At 44.0% G+C, this 19,083-nt stretch overlaps 1 protein-coding gene across 1 annotated transcript in view; it reads right to left on the minus strand.

Annotated features, from left to right (window-relative positions):
* Nucleotides 1-11,080: 11,080 nt before the first annotated feature.
* LOC139761590 (uncharacterized) overlaps nucleotides 11,081-19,083 on the minus strand; it is a 28,002-nt gene continuing 19,999 nt past the window's right edge. The window contains exon 4 of the mRNA XM_071685852.1: nucleotides 11,081-17,944. Coding sequence (XP_071541953.1) covers nucleotides 17,728-17,944 — 217 coding nt within the window. The 3' untranslated portion in view covers nucleotides 11,081-17,727. The remainder of the gene's footprint in view (nucleotides 17,945-19,083) is intronic.

Here is a 19,083-nt window from a genome sequence, read left to right on the forward strand (position 1 = left end):
GGTTATATCTGTATCTCTGAGAATCATTCTGCCTGAATTACGTCCTCTGCTTTTGTTTCTTCATCTGTTAGAATATAATCTTTCAGTAATCATCAACGATTCACGCTTCTTCATCTCTTGCGTCACTAACTGATTCTCTGATTTTGACTCACCCAACTCACGTCGGGTCTACAACAGTAAACCATGAGCCATACGTTGAGCCACAGCGTATTTGTGTCTTTTTAAAATCTGTATCTACGTCTTGACACGTTCATCCTGGATACTTGACGCATCTCACTGACTCACTCACCATGCCCACAATATATTCCCCATATAGTTATGTTTGTAACAGAGCATAAGATCCCCTCTATACAGCAGAGAAAGTGTAAGCGAAAACAAACTAAAAGAGAAATGGGAAAAAAGAGGCACATCCAACCTTGGTAAGCAGAGAATAAAATGATATTAGAACTAAGTTGAAGTGTACAACATAAACTGAAACCGTTCGTGTGACTGCGGATTGATAGCAGATCTAAACCACCACACATGACTGACCATTATGATGAGGAACATGGACGTGTGATTCCTTGGATATGGAAAAGAAAACGTGGAAGGTAAGAGGAACAACACAAGCAGTATATACGCTGCTCGTGATGTTCTTGCCTTCGTCACCTTGTACTGTGGTCACAGCAACAATTTCAGCCATTATTGCACATTTTGTGTAGAGCGATCCAATATCACTTCATCCTCTACATACTAAACTGTGGATGTCTCTTTTTCCTCGTTTTACTTCGCCATTTGTTTCTCCCGGTGACTTATTAGATGTAAGTCCGTGGCTGTACGTATGATTGTGTAACTCACCGTGTGTATAGAGAGAGAGTTTTGTATCCTGTATTATCAAGAGGCGGTCCTGTTTGTGTCCTGTTTGTCAACATGCTAAGAAAGTTGTGAGACGAACCTTCGTATACAGTTGCCAATAATCCAGCTTTGACAGAATAGATAATACTGGATTGCTGGGGTTATCTACATCTGGGGAAATATTCTGCCATCTTGTCTATACTGTACAAAGGTGTTTTTGCAGTAGACATGCTGAAGAAGTTGCTAGACGCTCGATAACACACTCGTGTACAGTAACCAATATCATCAAAACATTTCCTTGGCTGGAGAAAAATTGCTGGCTGCTGGGCCGATATAATTGTGGGAAAAATAGTTTACTGTTGAGCATGAAGGTTTTGTCAGCATTGTTGAAGGTATGAAGAGGAGAAATGGCGGAGATGAGTGATCATATTATTGAACATTGCTATTCCGCCGTTCAGGGCGTGATGGCTGAGAAGGGAGGGAGTGATGGTGGCTACGCAGGACGTGGTAGTGTATGGAGCACTAAATCATTCTCCGCCATCAGTAGAAAGCAACCCACTTTTATTTTTCGTCTGCACACAGTAATACTTGCTGCCACTCACTCTACACATCACAGGCGGCCATGACCGACCAGCTCCCCTCTTAACGTACAGATAAGGTCTGCTCACACGGTGAACCGCTCATAAAGCCTTCAAAATTAAGCCAGCTGCCCAGAGGATCCCAAACTCCCCTCGTTACTCTATGTGTATGATGACATATCAGACATGTAGGTATGGATGATGTGATAACATGTATGTATGATGACATATCAGACATGTAGGTATGGATGATATGATAACATGTATGTATGATGACATATCAGACATGTAGGTATGGATGATATGATAACATGTATGTATGATGACATATCAGACATGTAGGTATGGATGATATGATAACATGTATGTATCATGACATGTCAGACATGTAGGTATGGATGATATGATAACATGAATGTATGATGACATATCAGACATGTAGGTATGGATGATATGATAACATGTATGTATCATGACATATCAGACATGTAGGTATGGATGATATGATAACATGAATGTATGATGACATACATACATACATGCAGGTATGGATGTATGTATGATAACATATTAGGCATGTATCATTTTTTATGTGGGCTCAAGCGTTACCGAACTCCACCCGCCTGTGATTGCACTGCAGGTGAAAAGTCATCTTCGGTGAGGCTGTATCATCCTCTGTTGACGAACGAGAGGACAGCCTCGTGGAGTTGTTTGTCACATCAAAGACGACCATCCTTCCCATGATTCTGGAAGTTGGGTGGGCTACGAGCTGCTAGAACTCCTCCTGGAAGAGAGGCGCTGGACCCTCTCAAGAAAGGGGTCCTGAGGTAGTCATGTGCATGCTCAACTTTCCTACCATAGCAGTGAAGGAATTATGCTGGCTTTACTGGTCTGTTCCTGGTACTATAGTGACACCGGAGGAAAGGATTTCCAGCCTTCCCTGGTTGTCTCCTACGACTCGTTTGAGGTACTTGGGCAGTACTGATTCTCTCCTGTCCTATATATATATATATATATATATATATATATATATATATATATATATATATATATATTATATATATATATATATATATATATATATATATATATGTCCTATATATATATATATATATATATATATATATATATATATATATATATATATATATATATATATATATATATATATATATGGTGTGGGAGGAAAGTTGTTAGAAGCAGTGAAAAGTTTTTATCGAGGATGTAAGGCATGTGTACGTGTAGGAAGAGAGGAAAGTGATTGGTTGTCAGTGAATGTAGGTTTGCGGCAGGGGTGTGTGATGTCTCCATGGTTGTTTAATTTGTTTATGGATGGGGTTGTTAGGGAAGTAAATGCAAGAGTTTTGGAAAGAGGGGCAAGTATGAAGTCTGTTGGGGATGAGAGAGCTTGGGAAGTGAGTCAGTTGTTGTTCGCTGATGATACAGCGCTGGTGGCGGATTCATGTGAGAAACTGCAGAAGCTGGTGACTGAGTTTGGTAAAGTGCGTGGAAGAAGAAAGTTAAGAGTAAATGTGAATAAGAGCAAGGTTATTAGGTACAGTAGGGTTGAGGGTCAAGTCAATTGGGAGGTGAGTTTGAATGGAGAAAAACTGGAGGAAGTGAAGTGTTTTAGATATCTGGGAGTGGATCTGGCAGCGGATGGAACCATGGAAGCGGAAGTGGATCATAGGGTGGGGGAGGGGGCGAAAATTCTGGGGGCCTTGAAGAATGTGTGGAAGTCGAGAACATTATCTCGGAAAGCAAAAATGGGTATGTTTGAAGGAATAGTGGTTCCAACAATGTTGTATGGTTGCGAGGCGTGGGCTATGGATAGAGTTGTGCGCAGGAGGATGGATGTGCTGGAAATGAGATGTTTGAGGACAATGTGTGGTGTGAGGTGGTTTGATCGAGTGAGTAACGTAAGGGTAAGAGAGATGTGTGGAAATAAAAAGAGCGTGGTTGAGAGAGCAGAAGAGGGTGTTTTGAAGTGGTTTGGGCACATGGAGAGGATGAGTGAGGAAAGATTGACCAAGAGGATATATGTGTCGGAGGTGGAGGGAACAAGGAGAAGAGGGAGACCAAATTGGAGGTGGAAAGATGGAGTGAAAAAGATTTTGTGTGATCGGGGCCTGAACATGCAGGAGGGTGAAAGGAGGGCAAGGAATAGAGTGAATTGGAGCGATGTGGTATACCGGGGTTGACGTGCTGTCAGTGGATTGAATCAAGGCATGTGAAGCGTCTGGAGTAAGCTATGGAAAGCTGTGTAGGTATGTATATTTGCGTGTGTGGACGTATGTATATACATGTGTATGGTGGGGGTTGGGCCATTTCTTTCGTCTGTTTCCTTGCGCTACCTCGCAAACGCGGGAGACAGCGACAAAGTATAATAAATATAAATAAATAAATATATATATATGTATATTTTGAAATGTTTAGGTATGTATAAGTGCGTGTGTGGATGTTTATGTTTTTGTATATACATGTGTATGTGGATCGGTTTGGCCTTTCTTCATCTGTTTCCTTGTGCTACCTTGCTAATGCGGGAGACAGCGACAAAGTATGATATATAATATATATATATATATATATATATATATATATATATATATATATATATATATATATATATATATATATAGAATGATTCAGTGATTGATGACAGAAATTATGTAGACAAGATCAGGGACGAAGCAGAGACTTCATCCTTCCCTGACATTTGAAAGAAATGTGTTTGTTACATGAAAGGTTCCGGGGAGGGGGGGGGGGGGGTTAGCTTGCGTCTCAACGACGTAGTTATTAGTTCGAGGACAGTTGGAGTCGATGTGATAATGCCAAAGGTGGTGGTCCTTCCTAGAAGTGGTGCATATGGTTTACGAGTGCACAGAACACTCCAGTGTAAACCGATATAGTATACAGACACGTCTGCAGTAGCATTCACATGCTTCAAACTTCATGTGGTGTGGCATACAGTACAGTACCAAACATCATCTTTGTCTACAGGTGTCACAGGGAGCTTAAAATATGATGTTTTCATCAACGACTCTACCTTTGTATAGTGTTGTCAGTAAGATGAAGATGTAAGGTAGGGATGTTTAGACTCTTCCATTCCATCGTGTTGTCAGTAAGGTGGGGATGTTGTCAGTAAGGTGGGAATGGTGTCAGTAAGGTGAGGATGTTGTCAGTAAGGTGGGAATGGTGTCAGTAAGGTGAGGATGTTGTCAGTAAGGTGGGAATGGTGTCAATATGGTGAGGATGTTGTCAGTAAGGTGAGGATGTTGTCAGTAAGGTGGGAATGGTGTCAGTAAGGTGAGGATGTTGTCAGTAAGGTAGGGATGTTTAGTAAATATGATACTTCATGCAACCAGTTTTCTTTTGCCTTCACCAGTCATGTATGGCTGATCGTTCACCAGTCATGTATGGCTGGTCGTTCACCAGTCATGTATGGCTGGTCATTCACCAGTCATGTATGGCTGGTCGTTCACCAGTCATGTATGGCTGGTCATTCACCAGTCATGTATGGCTGGTCGTTCACCAGTCATGTATGGCTGGTCATTCACCAGTCATGTATGGCTGGTCGTTCACCAGTCATGTTTGGCTGATCGTTCACCAGTCATGTATGGCTGGTCGTTCACCAGTCATGTTTGGCTGATCGTTCACCAGTCATGTATGGCTGATCGTTCACCAGTCATGTATGGCTGGTCATTCACCAGTCATGTATGGCTGGTCATTCACCAGTCATGTATGGCTGGTCGTTCACCAGTCATGTTTGGCTGATCGTTCACCAGTCATGTTTGGCTGATCGTTCACCAGTCATGTTTGGCTGATCGTTCACCAGTCATGTATGGCTGGTCATTCACCAGTCATGTATGGCTGATCGTTCACCAGTCATGTATGGCTGGTCATTCACCAGTCATGTATGGCTGGTCATTCACCAGTCATGTATGGCTGGTCATTCACCAGTCATGTATGGCTGGTCGTTCACCAGTCATGTTTGGCTGATCGTTCACCAGTCATGTATGGCTGATCGTTCCATCATTGTATCATCTGTATTCTTGTTTACATAAACTTCACCACATCCATTCCTAAACCACATTTCATATAGCAGATGTGTTATTACATCTTATGTTGTGTTTATATATGTATCTAAAATGAAAGAATTATGCACCGAGAAATTCGATGGATGAGAATTTTTGCAAATTGATGTTCTTATGTTCAAAGCAGCAGCATGAGGCACATCTCTCGAGAGTAAGGTGCCTGGCTGTGTCTCAACCAGTTTCATAATGAAGCGTTGTACGGGTGACGCTGGACACAATAGAAAATACAAATAGATGTTTGTGTTCAACAAAGACAAGAATCATGGCATGCAAATTTTAGATGGTTATCTTTTGTCTTTTTCTTTGTCTTTTCTTTCTTTCTTTGTCACAGTATCGGACATAGCTCGAGAAAAAAGATGCTCCAGTCACACCGTCACGGGTGCAAGGTAAGTTAGTAGGGACGAGAGAGATTATTGTAGGTAGAATTACTACGAAGTTTTCAGGTGTTTGTAGACTCGATTATTAAAGGTAGAAAGTCTGTGGGAGAAGGAAGAGGCGAAAAAAAATTCCACCGCACCGCTGTAAGATGAAAGGAGTTACCACAACGGGTGATCGTGTGGCTGGCTGGCCTGTAGATAGAAGCTATGGGAAGCTCAGATGCCAGACACATACCACAGGTATAGGTCGTAAGACCTGGGATACACACACACACACACACAGCTCATGAGGGTAGTGGCAGTAGAGCAGAGTGATGGAAACATGTTACAGCAGGTGGGTATATATGGACGGTTGTGAAGATATGTAATGAGAGGATAGTCGATGGCTCTTGATTCCACTGTGGCTAACAGAGAGATGGAAGGAAGAAGAATTGCCTCAGGTATGTGAGCAGTGCCCATGCTGGAGTGAATGAGTCGTCAGCGTAAGATGGAACAGGTTGGTAATTGATGACTTATGGAGCTATGAAAGAGTGTAGGTGATTGAACAGAACCCTTAAGGACACCGCTCTTGCTAGGATAAGAAGGGATAGACCACTTTACGAACAATAACCGCAATGAAACGACCGAAAAGAAAACTACATTCATCAGAGAAGAGAGTGTAGTAGAAAAGACAGAGGAAGGAAATGTTGGTAAGCATATATTTGTGTCGCACTGTATATCAAAAGCTCTGGAGATGTTATGTTCCACGACTGAAGCGTAGCTAGAATCCCTCGAAGGTGAATTTACATGAATGTAATGACTAAACCTTCGTGCGAAAACTATATTACTGATGTGAAAGAAAGGAATGGGATTATAAGAGTTCAGGAAAATATGAGTTCAGGTTACGTTTTGAAGGTTCTGAAGATAGCAGAAGTGAGACGAGCAGTGGCGGGAGTTAGGACTGTTAGAACGATTTCGTTTCTTATTGATGTGCTAAGTTCAACAGACCGACCTTGAACCTAGCTTGGATGAGTTTGTGTTCACTATGCTCTTCTTCACTACACCCTTGTATTCGCTAAGTTACGTTTAACACGTCGAAGTTAGGCTCAAGACATCGGAGTTGATGTTAGCCTCAACATATCGGAGTTGAAGTTAGGTTCAACACGTCGGAGTTGAAGTTAGGATCAACATATCGGGGTTGAAGTTAGGTTCAACATATCGGAGTTGAAGTTAGGTTCAACATATCGGAGTTGAAGTTAGGCTCAACACGTCGGAGTTGAAGTTAGGCTCAACACGTCGGAGGTGAAGTTAGGCTCAACACGTCGGAGTTGAAGTTAGGCTCAACACGTCGGAGTTGAAGTTAGGCTCAACACATCGGAGTTGAAGTTAGGCTCAACACGTCGGAGGTGAACTGTACTTGGATCATTTTGTGTTTCTACCACACACTCATCTTTTCTGCTGAGGCCAATTATCATTGCATTCCAGCACTGCATCCCCGATACCACTGACCTTTGACCTAACCGTTATGGGTGAGGTCAACTTTTCCACAGACAGAAAGATTGGCCAACACACACACACACACACACACACACACACACACACACATACACACACACACACAACACCATTGTTAATATACACTGGCGTGTGCAGCTGGCCTTGAACCTAACCTGGATTAGTTATAGATGAAGTGAAACATGCCATGTATATTACATCCTCATATTCACAACGCCTCCACCTTCACAACACCTTGATCCTCGCTACACCCTTACGGTCACCACAAACACATTTTCATTGCCACATCACCTTCACTACCTCATTATCTTCACCTTCTCCTTCTCTTCGTTTACTCATATTCCTAGACTACCATGTAACCTTTATGTTCAGTAAGCTTGTGTTAATCATGTGTTCATTATGTGTTCATCATGTGTTCATCATGTGTTCATTATCCTGTTCTTCACTAAACCCTCATCCTCACCGTTGTGACCATCATCATCTCTACACCTCTATCAGTACCACTGACCTTTAAACTAACATTTACGGCTGAGGTTAAAGGTTAACTTTTTCCACACACACACACACACACACACACACACACACACACACACACACACACACACACACACACACACAACCATTTAGTATCATTATATAGACATATAGATGTAAACGAGTATATATATATATATATATATATATATATATATATATATATATATATATATATATATATATATATATATATATATCCCTGGGGATAGGGGAGAAAGAATACTTCCCACGTATTCCCTGCGTGTCGAAGGCGACTAAAAGGGGAGGGAGCGGGGGGCTGGAAATCCTCCCCTCTCTATTTTTTTTTTTTTTTTGATTTTTCCAAAAGAAGGAACAGAGAAGGGGGCCAGGTGAGGATATTCCCCCAAAGGCCCAGTCCTCTGTTCCTAACGCTACCTCGCAAACGCGGGAAATGGCGAATAGTTTAAAAGAAAAAGAAAGAATATATATATATATATATATATATATATATATATATATATATATATATATATATATATATATTCTTTTATTTTGCTTTGTTGCTGTCTCCCGCGTTTGCGAGGTAGCGCAAGGAAACGTCTATAGAATTAATGGTATGAGACCCATAACTCTAAGTCAGGCTTTTGTTATGTCACATATGAATTGGTTATCCTGTAACATAGTCAGCTTCAGATCACGAAGAACATTTAACCTTTGGCTGTGAAAGTATAAATATATATATAGTTTCCCAACATCTATAGAATGGAAGGGAATAAGAGCCATAGCTCTGATCTGTATTACACATATAGAAACATTCAACCTGGAATCAACGTTGCTCATCACCTGAAGAGACTTCACCATGGAACTTTATGCTGCTGTTCTAAAGTCTCAAGAGAATCAAGTGGCATAAGTGGCGCTGATTTGTAAAATGTTTAACCCGAACCTTAACTTGACAGAATGGAAACCATCCTAAACCATGAGCCGTCATGGATCATATACAGATCTTCATTTCTCATTTTCCAGGAAATATTTCCAGCTACAGTCATTTCACATCCAGTAGCTCTGCTGCACTGCGGGCGACGCGAGTGTTTCATGGAACAAAACCTATTTCTTTTTTATCTCAAACCGACAGCAAACCGCACATGTCCTTGGTATAAACTGCTGATCTGTGTTGGGACAAGCTTCCTAATGTGAAGTGCTCTTGAGATGTTGCTAAAGATAATACAGGAAAAGGATGAAGGAGGGAGAAGAAGAAGAAGAAGAAGAAGAAGAAGAAGAAGAAGAAGAAGAAGAAGACGAAGAAGAAGAAGAAAGGACGAGAAGACGGAGAGGGATAATTGCAAAAGGCACAGTTCCTTCATATATAATGCTGCTGTGTCTAAATCAGCTCCAGGGAGAGAGAGAGAGAGAGAGAGAGAGAGAGAGAGAGAGAGAGAGAGAGAGAGAGAGAGAGAGAGAGAGAGACGTCACTCAGACTCACTGGAGACTCGAGAGAGAAGATAATAGCGAACTGGATTCCACCACTGAGTTGATACGTAACTTAAGCCGTCGTCTACCCACACGCTGGGGCTTGCTAGGTAAGGAAACAACTGAAGCCAACTGTCGTAGCTGAGGTGTTTGTTTAGGATTTGTGGGATTTGTGTTGCGTATATCAGGTATCTTCCCTCATCCTGATGTATCGAGTCGACTAACTCTCATCACTGGGATTCGTGATAGTGTTTTCAGTATAGACATTTGTGTCATCCGTCAGTGGTCTTTGCTCAAGTGTCGAGGGACGTGTCTGTTCTCTCCACACGTCCAGCTGGTGAGGGTCCTACTGTGTTGTGCGTTCAGCTCTTGCACTATTTAAAGTGTTCAGTGCGATTTACAGTGTACTTACTAAAAATAGTTGTCGTCCACCTAGCATACTAATGTTATATGTAGTATTCATATAATTCCTGAGGGTTATATATATATATATATATATATATATATATATATATATATATATATATATATATATATATATATATATATATATATATATTCCCGCCTCCTGACAACAGCCACACGTGATATGACAGTTTGGAGAAGGTCAGCAAAGTGTTGTGAGCGGGAGGTCCTGCATGGGAAGGAAAAAATGTATTACCATTTAATATATCTGGTGTATTATGGTTTGTCTTCAAGTCTGTTGCACGTCATTTGCCTCGTTCCCTTATAATCTATTGTGGTAATTCACTGGTGTGAATTGTTCCAGTTTTTATTCTCCGGTTGAGTAAAAACAACAAAAATACTTTCACTTGACATTTTGCAGAGGCGATGGCGAGCCGTGGCCCAGGCCGCCCCCCCCCATCCTTCCCTCCATCCCAACAACCCCCCCATCCCCCCCTCCCCTCCCCACCATGCTCATGTGGGGCCAGAATTTCTAAAAGTTGAAAAGAGATTCCGGGTATATATTTGCCTGAGAGACAGGGATGAATACCATTTTTTTCTTTTTTTCTTTTTTGCCAGTCCCATATCCGGTAACTGTCAGTTTACGATGGCAGTCTATATCCAGTTTACGGTGTTGAGGTAAACTGATGATGGGTTTGTGACTGTAAACTCGGGTCGTCAGTGACGTGACGTGAGCACTGGGAGCCTGTCACGTGACGCACGAACAGAGTTTACGATTTCGTTGGTGAAGCCGAGGATTTGACCCCTTGACTGTGGTACTGACAGGGCCAAGGGGATGGCCTCGTCCTACGGCTGGCGTGTCAAGTATAACAACATTTTCAGGTTATACCAAATGTATTTGTGAGCAGATTGCAGCACACGCTGAACCTTTACGATGTCCACAATGTAGTCTGACGTGAGGACATCTGTTGTCTTCATGTACGTAGCAACGGATGGTATGAAACTGTATGTGTTGCACAAACTGATCAAACCATCGACTACTGAAGAGATGATACGATGAAGTGTATTGTTTATATATTCCCTTAAAAGACAGTGAAGTTCGTTTCCTGTCTAGTGTAACAGAGGATGGTATGTAAGGATCATATATCACAAACTGGCAAAATTCTGTTTCAAGAGATTTTGCTGGACAGACACTACGACGGGTGCAGTCGTGGGTCAGTACTGCAGCGGCCCGTCCTGCAGGTCCTGCTGACACCACTGTTGTATACGTAGCCAGGCAACACCTGGCTGCTGACACTCACCAGGAGGGAGTTAGGTTACAGAGACACAGATGTTTGTCTTATATCGCATTTATTCATATGACTGGGCGCCAGAGACAGCAAGATGGGAGCTGAGCACAATAAGCATATTGTGCCAGTGTACACACACACACACACACACACACACACACACACACACACACACACATACACACATATATATATATATATATAACATGGGACCAGGGGCGACTATGATTACTATAACATCATTACAATACAAGACATGGTCCTAATGGCTATCCTTGGTCAAATTATTCGGAAAAAACTAACAAGAAAGGAAACATTACCTGCCTATGTTTCTGGCGCCCACCCGATATAATAAACATATTACATGACCTTTATCTGCTACAAAAATACCATGTATCATAATTCTCTGAAAATAACAATTATATTTGATTTACACACAGACACAGGGACTTTGACACGTAGCCAGCCCGAGATTTTAGACCTAATAGGCACACGTCGTAAGGCATCTAGTCTCTCGACTCTCTTGTAACAATGGTGGAAGATCCCCACAGAAGGACTTTACTAACCTCTTTTTTTTTCTTATTTTTCCTAAGATGAACTGGCTCACTTTGCAACGTTCCCAGGACATTCTTCGGTAACTGCAACGTTGGTAACGTTTCTAGGACTTTTTTTTTGTTTCGGTAACTATGTAACGTTGGTAACGTTCCCAGGGCATTCCTCACTAGCGGTGGCAACGTTGGTAACGTTGGTAACGTTCCCAGGGCATTCCTCACTAGCGGTGGCAACGTTGGCAACGTTGTTAACGTTCCCAGGGCATTCCTCACTAGCGGTGGCAACGTTGGCAACGTTGTTAACGTTCCCAGGGCATTCCTCACTAGCAGTAGCAACGTTGGTAACGTTCCCAGGGCATTCCTCACTAGCGGTGGCAACGTTGGTAACGTTGGTAACGTTCCCAGGGCATTCCTCACTAGCGGTGGCAACGTTGGTAACGTTGGTAACGTTCCCAGGGCATTCCTCACTAGCGGTGGCAACGTTGGTAACGTTCCCAGGGCATTCCTCACTAGCAGTAGCAACGTTGGTAACGTTCCCAGGGCATTCCTCACTAGCGGTGGCAACGTTGGTAACGTTGGTAACGTTCCCAGGGCATTCCTCACTAGCGGTGGCAACGTTGGTAACGTTCCCAGGACATTGTTCAGTAAATGCAGTTTTCTCTTAACTACTAATACAGGGGATTGGTGCTACCTTGTGTACTGAACGAGATGGAACCTTACAGACAGGAGGCCTAAGGCCCACATTCGTCGGACTCATCTCAGGATATGCTTCACTTGTACTTGACCTAGCGACCTATTACGACGGAACACGGGCCTGCCACCGCTGCCACACTTCCACCGACATCCGTCATGATGTCAGAAGGAAAATCATGATCATATGGGGAAGTCGTCGTGGTTGTCAGTGCTGCTGTGTCTCAGGTGTCTGGAGTGTGTGTGTGTGTGTGTGTGCGTGTGTGTGTGTCTGTGTGTGTGTGTGTGTGTGTGGGAGGGAGGGATTGGCCACTCAGGCTGACGACGAATATGGCCAGGTTGTCAGGGAATGTCAGGTTTGGTCCACCAGTTAGTTGGCCAGTAGCCTACATTGTTGTAAGGTTTGGAAGAGTAGGAGAGACCCGTCAGCTTCAGTTCTGCCAGTCCGACCAAGTTACTCTCGTCATGTGCGAGCTGACATAGCACTATCATGTCTTGACTTCCCTTACGACGTCCTTTATCACGCACTCACGTCGCTTCCTTCATCTGTGGCATCGCTCTAGTTCATACCAAGTCGTTCACGGTGTCATATCAGTGTTGTTATTGGGGTTCTTTCATCATGTTGTCACGATACAGCTGTAGTGGTTGTCAAGTTCGTCATGAGACAGCTGTAGTGGTTGTCAAGGTCGTCACGATACAGCTGTAGTGGTTGTCAAGTTCGTCACGATACAGCTGTAGTGGTTGTCAAGTCGTCATGAGGCAGCTGTAGTGGTTGTCAAGGTCGTCACGATACAGCTGTAGTGGTTGTCAAGTCGTCATGAGACAGCTGTAGTGGTTGTCAAGTCGTCATGAGGCAGCTGTAGTGGTTGTCAAGTCATCACGAGACAGCTGTAGTTGCCGAGCCAACATGGTGTTCATGTCTTGTCAGTTCTGTCTGTCGTATTCATCATGTCATTGTGTCTGTCTGCGCCGCTTCAGCTATCATTAACTTAACACGTAAGATTGGTAACTCATTTGGGTTCTCATGTCATATCACCTCATACAGTCATGTCACTGGGTATGTGTCAGTTGTGTAGTTGGCTCACGTCAGTTTTCATTGAAGTCATGCAGGAGGGATGTCGTGGCTTAGCTGGATCTAGTCTGATGAAGATGTTATTGTTGGTCATATGATTTAAGACATGTGTATGGTCAGGTGATGTTGGCAGTAATTCGTAACTGCTGATAGGATCATGAAGGAGTCTTGTTATCAGTCATGTAATGGGTAAGGCAGTCATGCCATGTGATGTCATGTGATGTTTGAAACATCTAATCTGTAAATTGATGTTGAGCACATTTTGTAACCGGACAATTGATCATTTTGCAATTGTAATCAGTCATGTGGTGTTGATATTGTCTTATATTGAGTCATATGGTGATGAAATTGACTTGTAATCAGTCATAAGATGTTCATAATTTCTTGTGATCAGTCATATGGTATTGATGGTCTTGCAGTCAGTCATATGTGCTGATAATGTCCTATAATCAGTCATATGTGTAGATGAAATTATTTGATCAATCATGTGTAGATGAAACTATTTAATCAGTCATATGTGCAGATGAAACTATTCAATCAGTCATATGTGTAGATGAAACTATTTAATCAGTCATATGTGTAGATGAAATTATTTAATCAGTCAATTGGTGTTGATAATCCCTTTTAATCAGTCATATAGTGTTGTTATCAACGTCTTGATGATTAGTCATGTAGTTCTGTTGATGTGTGTTAGTCTTTCGTATGATGTATACATTCATCAACCGATGGTGGTCATGTCTCTTTATTGGTCATGTCACTGAGTCATTTTATGGTGTTCATGTCTTCTTCTCCCTCATATCAAGGGATGATATCACTTATAATGTCTTCGTCTTGTCCCGCCGTCTTGACAGAAAAGTCGTTGCCATGTCTGACATGACTGGAAAGGTCATACCTCCCATGACATGACTGGAAAGGTCATACCTCCCATGACATGACAGGAGAGGTCAAAGGTCGTCTGAAGGTCTTAGCTCATCTGACACATGGAAAGGCCTATCTCACCTAACATGACTGGAAAGGTCTGACCTTACCTGACATGACAGAAAAGGTCTTACCTTGCCTGACATGACAGGAAAGGCCAAAGCTCGCCTGATATGACTGAGAAAGGTCAATCCGTGAGCCAGCCGAAGTCTAAACGAGTTTGCTGAATGTCACAGAGACCAGCAGGTGGGGGCCTTACTGTGGCTGGGAGAAGGTTATGCAAGCTCTCATGACGGCCTGGTCATGAAGGCCGTCAGAACAGCTGTCAGACAAACGTGGAAAATTGGACGTCAGCAGATCGTGTTCGTCAGACGGAGTGTCAGCCTCGGGTGCCGTCACTTGTCAGCAACATATTGTCAGGGAATGTCAGACGCACACGCCAACACATCACTGAAGTTTAAGTTAGTCATGTAGAGTCAGCAGAGTCAGTAGGAGATGGATGCTGAGCCATGATCGTGTACGAATGGAAAGTCAGTAAGGGGCGGGAGTGGTAAAGTGCTGTGTCAGTAGCGGTAGAGTTCGTCAGAGGCAAGTCAAGTCCGTAGAGTATGTCGTGAAATGGGAACAGTCAGATGTACACGTTACACAGTCAAATGTACACGTTACGCAGTCAGATGTACACGTTACACAGTCAGATGTACACGTTACACGGTCAGATGTACACGTTACATAGTCAGTAGTACACGTGACAGTCAGTAGTACACGTGACACAGTCAGATGTACACGTTACACAGTCAGTAGTACACGTTACTCAGTCAGTTTGTTGTAAACCTATACACAGTCAGTTGTATTTATGTAAACAGTCAGTCGTATGTGTGTATACAGTTGCATCCGTGTATTCAGTCAGTTGTACAGTTGTGCACAGTCTGGAAGTCAGGTGTGTAGGACCGGATATACTGGTGTAGGTTTGTGTTACACGGGTCAAGCAAATGTAAACTTGCTCAGTCAGTTACAGAAACACAGTCATTCAGTCAGACGAGGTATACTTGACTGAATTTGTAAATAATGTCTAGTTGTTCAGTCAGCCTTACAGTCGAACCATTCCGTCATTCAAATTAAAGTTCAGTCATGCGCTGAGTCAGTCAGTCAGTCAGTCAGTCAGTCGACTGTACGATCGATCGTTCAGCAGTTTACGGTGATATGGTCGAGGGGTTGCCATCAATCACCAGACATCGTCATCCCAAGTCATGATCCTAACCGTATCTTTGCTCACTCGTGAAAGAGTTTGGTCTGTGTGTCAGTGCGTGGTACAGTCATGGTGTTGTTGACAGTTAGGTGAAAGTGAGAGACGTCCAGTCACTTCAAGTGACGAATACAATAGGACACACTGAATGTACAGGTTCGCGAGTTTACCTCGTGTTGGGTGTAAACTAATGCATTTCATATCGAGAGAAAACTCTTAAAATCCAACTACTCTTGTGAGTAAGTTTATCAGGTCCATAAAATCACTAAGTTTATGCCTCAGGTCTGGAGTATGTATATGTGCGTGTGTGAGCATCAGAGTGTGATCAGTCAGTCAGTCAGTCCGTCAGACCTGCAGATGTTAGAGAGATCAACCCCGTAAGACCTGAACATAAATCTATACTTCAAAGTCCAGTCATGACTTAAAGACTGACTGTAACGTCCAGTCACACACTGAGTCATGGAACCGTCCAGTTACTAGTCGACTGTCACTCTACAGTCACTGTCTCACGTGGTTGAAGTCAGTCAGGTCAAAGGACAACGTTCAGTGCTATAGATCAGTCATGTCAGTCAGTCATACTATCCAGCTCAGTCTTTCAGTATATTATCGTGGACTAGATCATGAGTGTGTGTACACATCAGTCCATGCTTGATACACGTCTCCCAAAGCGAAGGCAATCAGTCAAGGCGATATCCAAGCAGTTCTTTAAGTCAGTATTCTTTTCAAGTGTTATCATCACCAGTGTGGAGAGGAAGTAGTCACAGACGCCAGAGTGATATGCTGAAATCAGGCAGCCAAAGTCTGTTAGGAGCGAGAATGTCAGAACGCGCCACAATGGTCTCACCCACCCTCGAACCTTGGCTTGGTAACAAAACAATAACGTGACTTGGTGTCAGTGATCAGCTGTACAGGACTTCGTTCCGAGGGCGAGTGAGGGAATCATCAAACAAAAAAGGTCTTGCAACAAGTCATTTCATAAATAAATAACCATTAGTCAATAAATAGTCATATATTACAGAGTGTGTCTAACCTACTCCGCCAGCAGCATCACACTGCCACTCGCCAAGGTCAGTTTGTTCGTTAACGAACACAGTCTGCAGTGGTCGCCGGAGTTCAGCAAGTAAGAAATTAAAGGTCTGCATTCCTAGGATTGATCAGTCATCATCAAGAACAAAATGGGGGGGGTGGAAAAAAATATTGAACAGTCCATTCACTTAGTCCACTCTTTCATGGAATGTATCCAGAACTTACAGAATGATTCTGAATTTCAAAGTAAAGTTCATAAAGTTGAAAAGGTCACTCGGTCGTACAGATGATACAGAGACTCAGCCAAGGTCCCTCAGTCACTCAGTCAGTCACTCAGTCAGCTCGGACGATGAACGTGTGTAGGGGGAACTGGCGAGGGTCATTGCCTGGTCTGGTCGGTGGGTAAGTCCTTGGAAAAGTAGGTAATGTCAGCAGGTACACAAAGGGGGAGGGGACGAGCGTGGGGTGCAAGTGGTAGGATAGAGGCCGGGATTAGGTAGTTAGGTAGGCTTAGCAAAACACCCTAGGTCGGGCGGGGAGTCACAGACTCCCGCTGTGGACAAAGCAACACAAGTCGGTGGGTCAGGTGCCGGGGCCGTGAACAGGCGGGTCAGACACATCAAAATAAACTACTATATCACAGGTTAAACACGTCACACAGAACACCTCGTACGGGTGGGGAGATCTTCTAAGAGCGGCACTAGGCTGGGCCCCTTCAAGGCTCGGTGGCGCTCGGGCTCAGTACTTTGGCCCGGGGATACATCCGGACTGCCAGGGCTTGGAAACTTAACTAGGGCTTTGAAATCACACTAGGGGCCGGTGACTGCATCGAAGCCCTAAGTAACAGGAATTTAGGGAAAACCTAAAAGGAACGAGAGTCTGTTTTTGGAACTTGTGAAAGGGAGGGCCAGTGGGCGCTGCAGGAGGGGGAGAGGGCCTTGTGAAGGCAGTAATGACTGGCTGGTAACAAGTTGTGGTGGAGGGCGGGGTTGGGGGGGGAGGGGGGAGAGCCCGGTTGACCCGCCCCCTCCAGGCACTAGCGACTGGCTGGTAACATTTGAGTGTGCTGGCGCGGCACACAGTGGAGGGGAGGAGGAGGAGGAGGAGGAGGCACCAGGGAGGGGGTTAGGTACCAAGAGGCACCAAGCTGGAATCAAGGAGACACCAAGAAGCAGCAAGACGAACCAGATATCACTCGTCGCTCAGCTTGATGGACACGTAAGAGGCGAGGTTTTGCCAGAAGTTGAGCACATGCATATTGACGATGTCCTCAAGGCCAGCGGGACACTGGGAGTAGGCGTGGCCACAATCCTCACCCGCCACGCCCCTCTCGGCAGCCCAGTAGTAGCGGAAGAAGCGAAACACGGCCGGACTGTACGTTGACGGCCGGGCGAATGACTCGCTCTTCCTGAAACAGAAAAAAAACATCACATTAGTCACGTAACAGAGGTGACCAGATACAGTAGATCTGTACGAAGAGTTTTTTTTTTTTTTTTTAGATTATGCTGGCCTAATGTAAACCACCCCGCTATATATCAAACTGGTAATCTTAAAGTAAGTCTACGTTGCCAGCTCTCAAAGGCCTAGATCTATACTAGCAAAAGACAGTGCGGGGTGTGCAAGATGTTGAAGTCATGTTGCTGGTGAATGCATGTGTACCTGGATGAGGTTATGTCGCTAGAGAAGGAATGTGTACGATGGTGAGGTAGTGCTGCTGTCAAAGCAAATGCTGATGTTCTCCAGACTGTGCTTGGGTTTAGCTTCCTACTTCGTCAGGTGTTAACCCGGTGTTTTGAAGATGTGTCGAAGGTGTTCACTGTGCTTCCACAGTCCACAGGGTGTGTCAGCAGTGAGTCAGCACCTAACCTAACCAGCACACACTCTTAAACACTATCTAAGTCTTCACTATATCGTTAGAGTTGGGATCCAGAGTGCCAGGGGCGTCAAGTGCAGCGGCCTGCTGCATGTCTCCCTCTTATGCTACCCCATCAGGAGCATCTACTGCCAAGGAGATCGGCTGATGGTGTCCCAGTGTACAGCGACTGAGCTGGAGCCACAGCCGTGGGTCCCTTTATTGGGTGCCGTCCTCTGTGCTAGTCTTGGACATCACGCAGGCAAGGTCAGCATGTTTGCTAATACTGCCGTCGTCCACCGCGTGCCGTGTTGTCAGTGGTCGCCGTGCCTTCCTTCACTCAATCCCTAACCACTCGTCAGTCTCTCCAGCGACCTGACAGAAGATGACCACTAAGTATTCACTCTGTCTCATCGCGGAAAAGGGAGCGCGATGATCACCTGGATGTTCCAGATTGTGGCAAGTGCTTCCGCGTGGCAAGTTGTCAAGTGCGTGTTAAAATTTGACCTTGTGATCACCACGCCCAGCCACTTTGGGACGACTGGCTCTTCTCGTTGCTATAACCAAATTTCAGATGGGAGGCTTGTAGAAGGCATGAGGATCTGTGTGGTTTCCTGGAGGAAAAGAGCTTGAAAACAAGTTGCTCGAGTCTAGTTATGTATGCTTGTCTCTACAAGAAGATGGGAATCTTTATC

This window comes from Panulirus ornatus, chromosome 3, assembly GCF_036320965.1.
Source record: "Panulirus ornatus isolate Po-2019 chromosome 3, ASM3632096v1, whole genome shotgun sequence".
NCBI classification, from domain to species: Eukaryota; Metazoa; Arthropoda; class Malacostraca; order Decapoda; family Palinuridae; genus Panulirus; species Panulirus ornatus.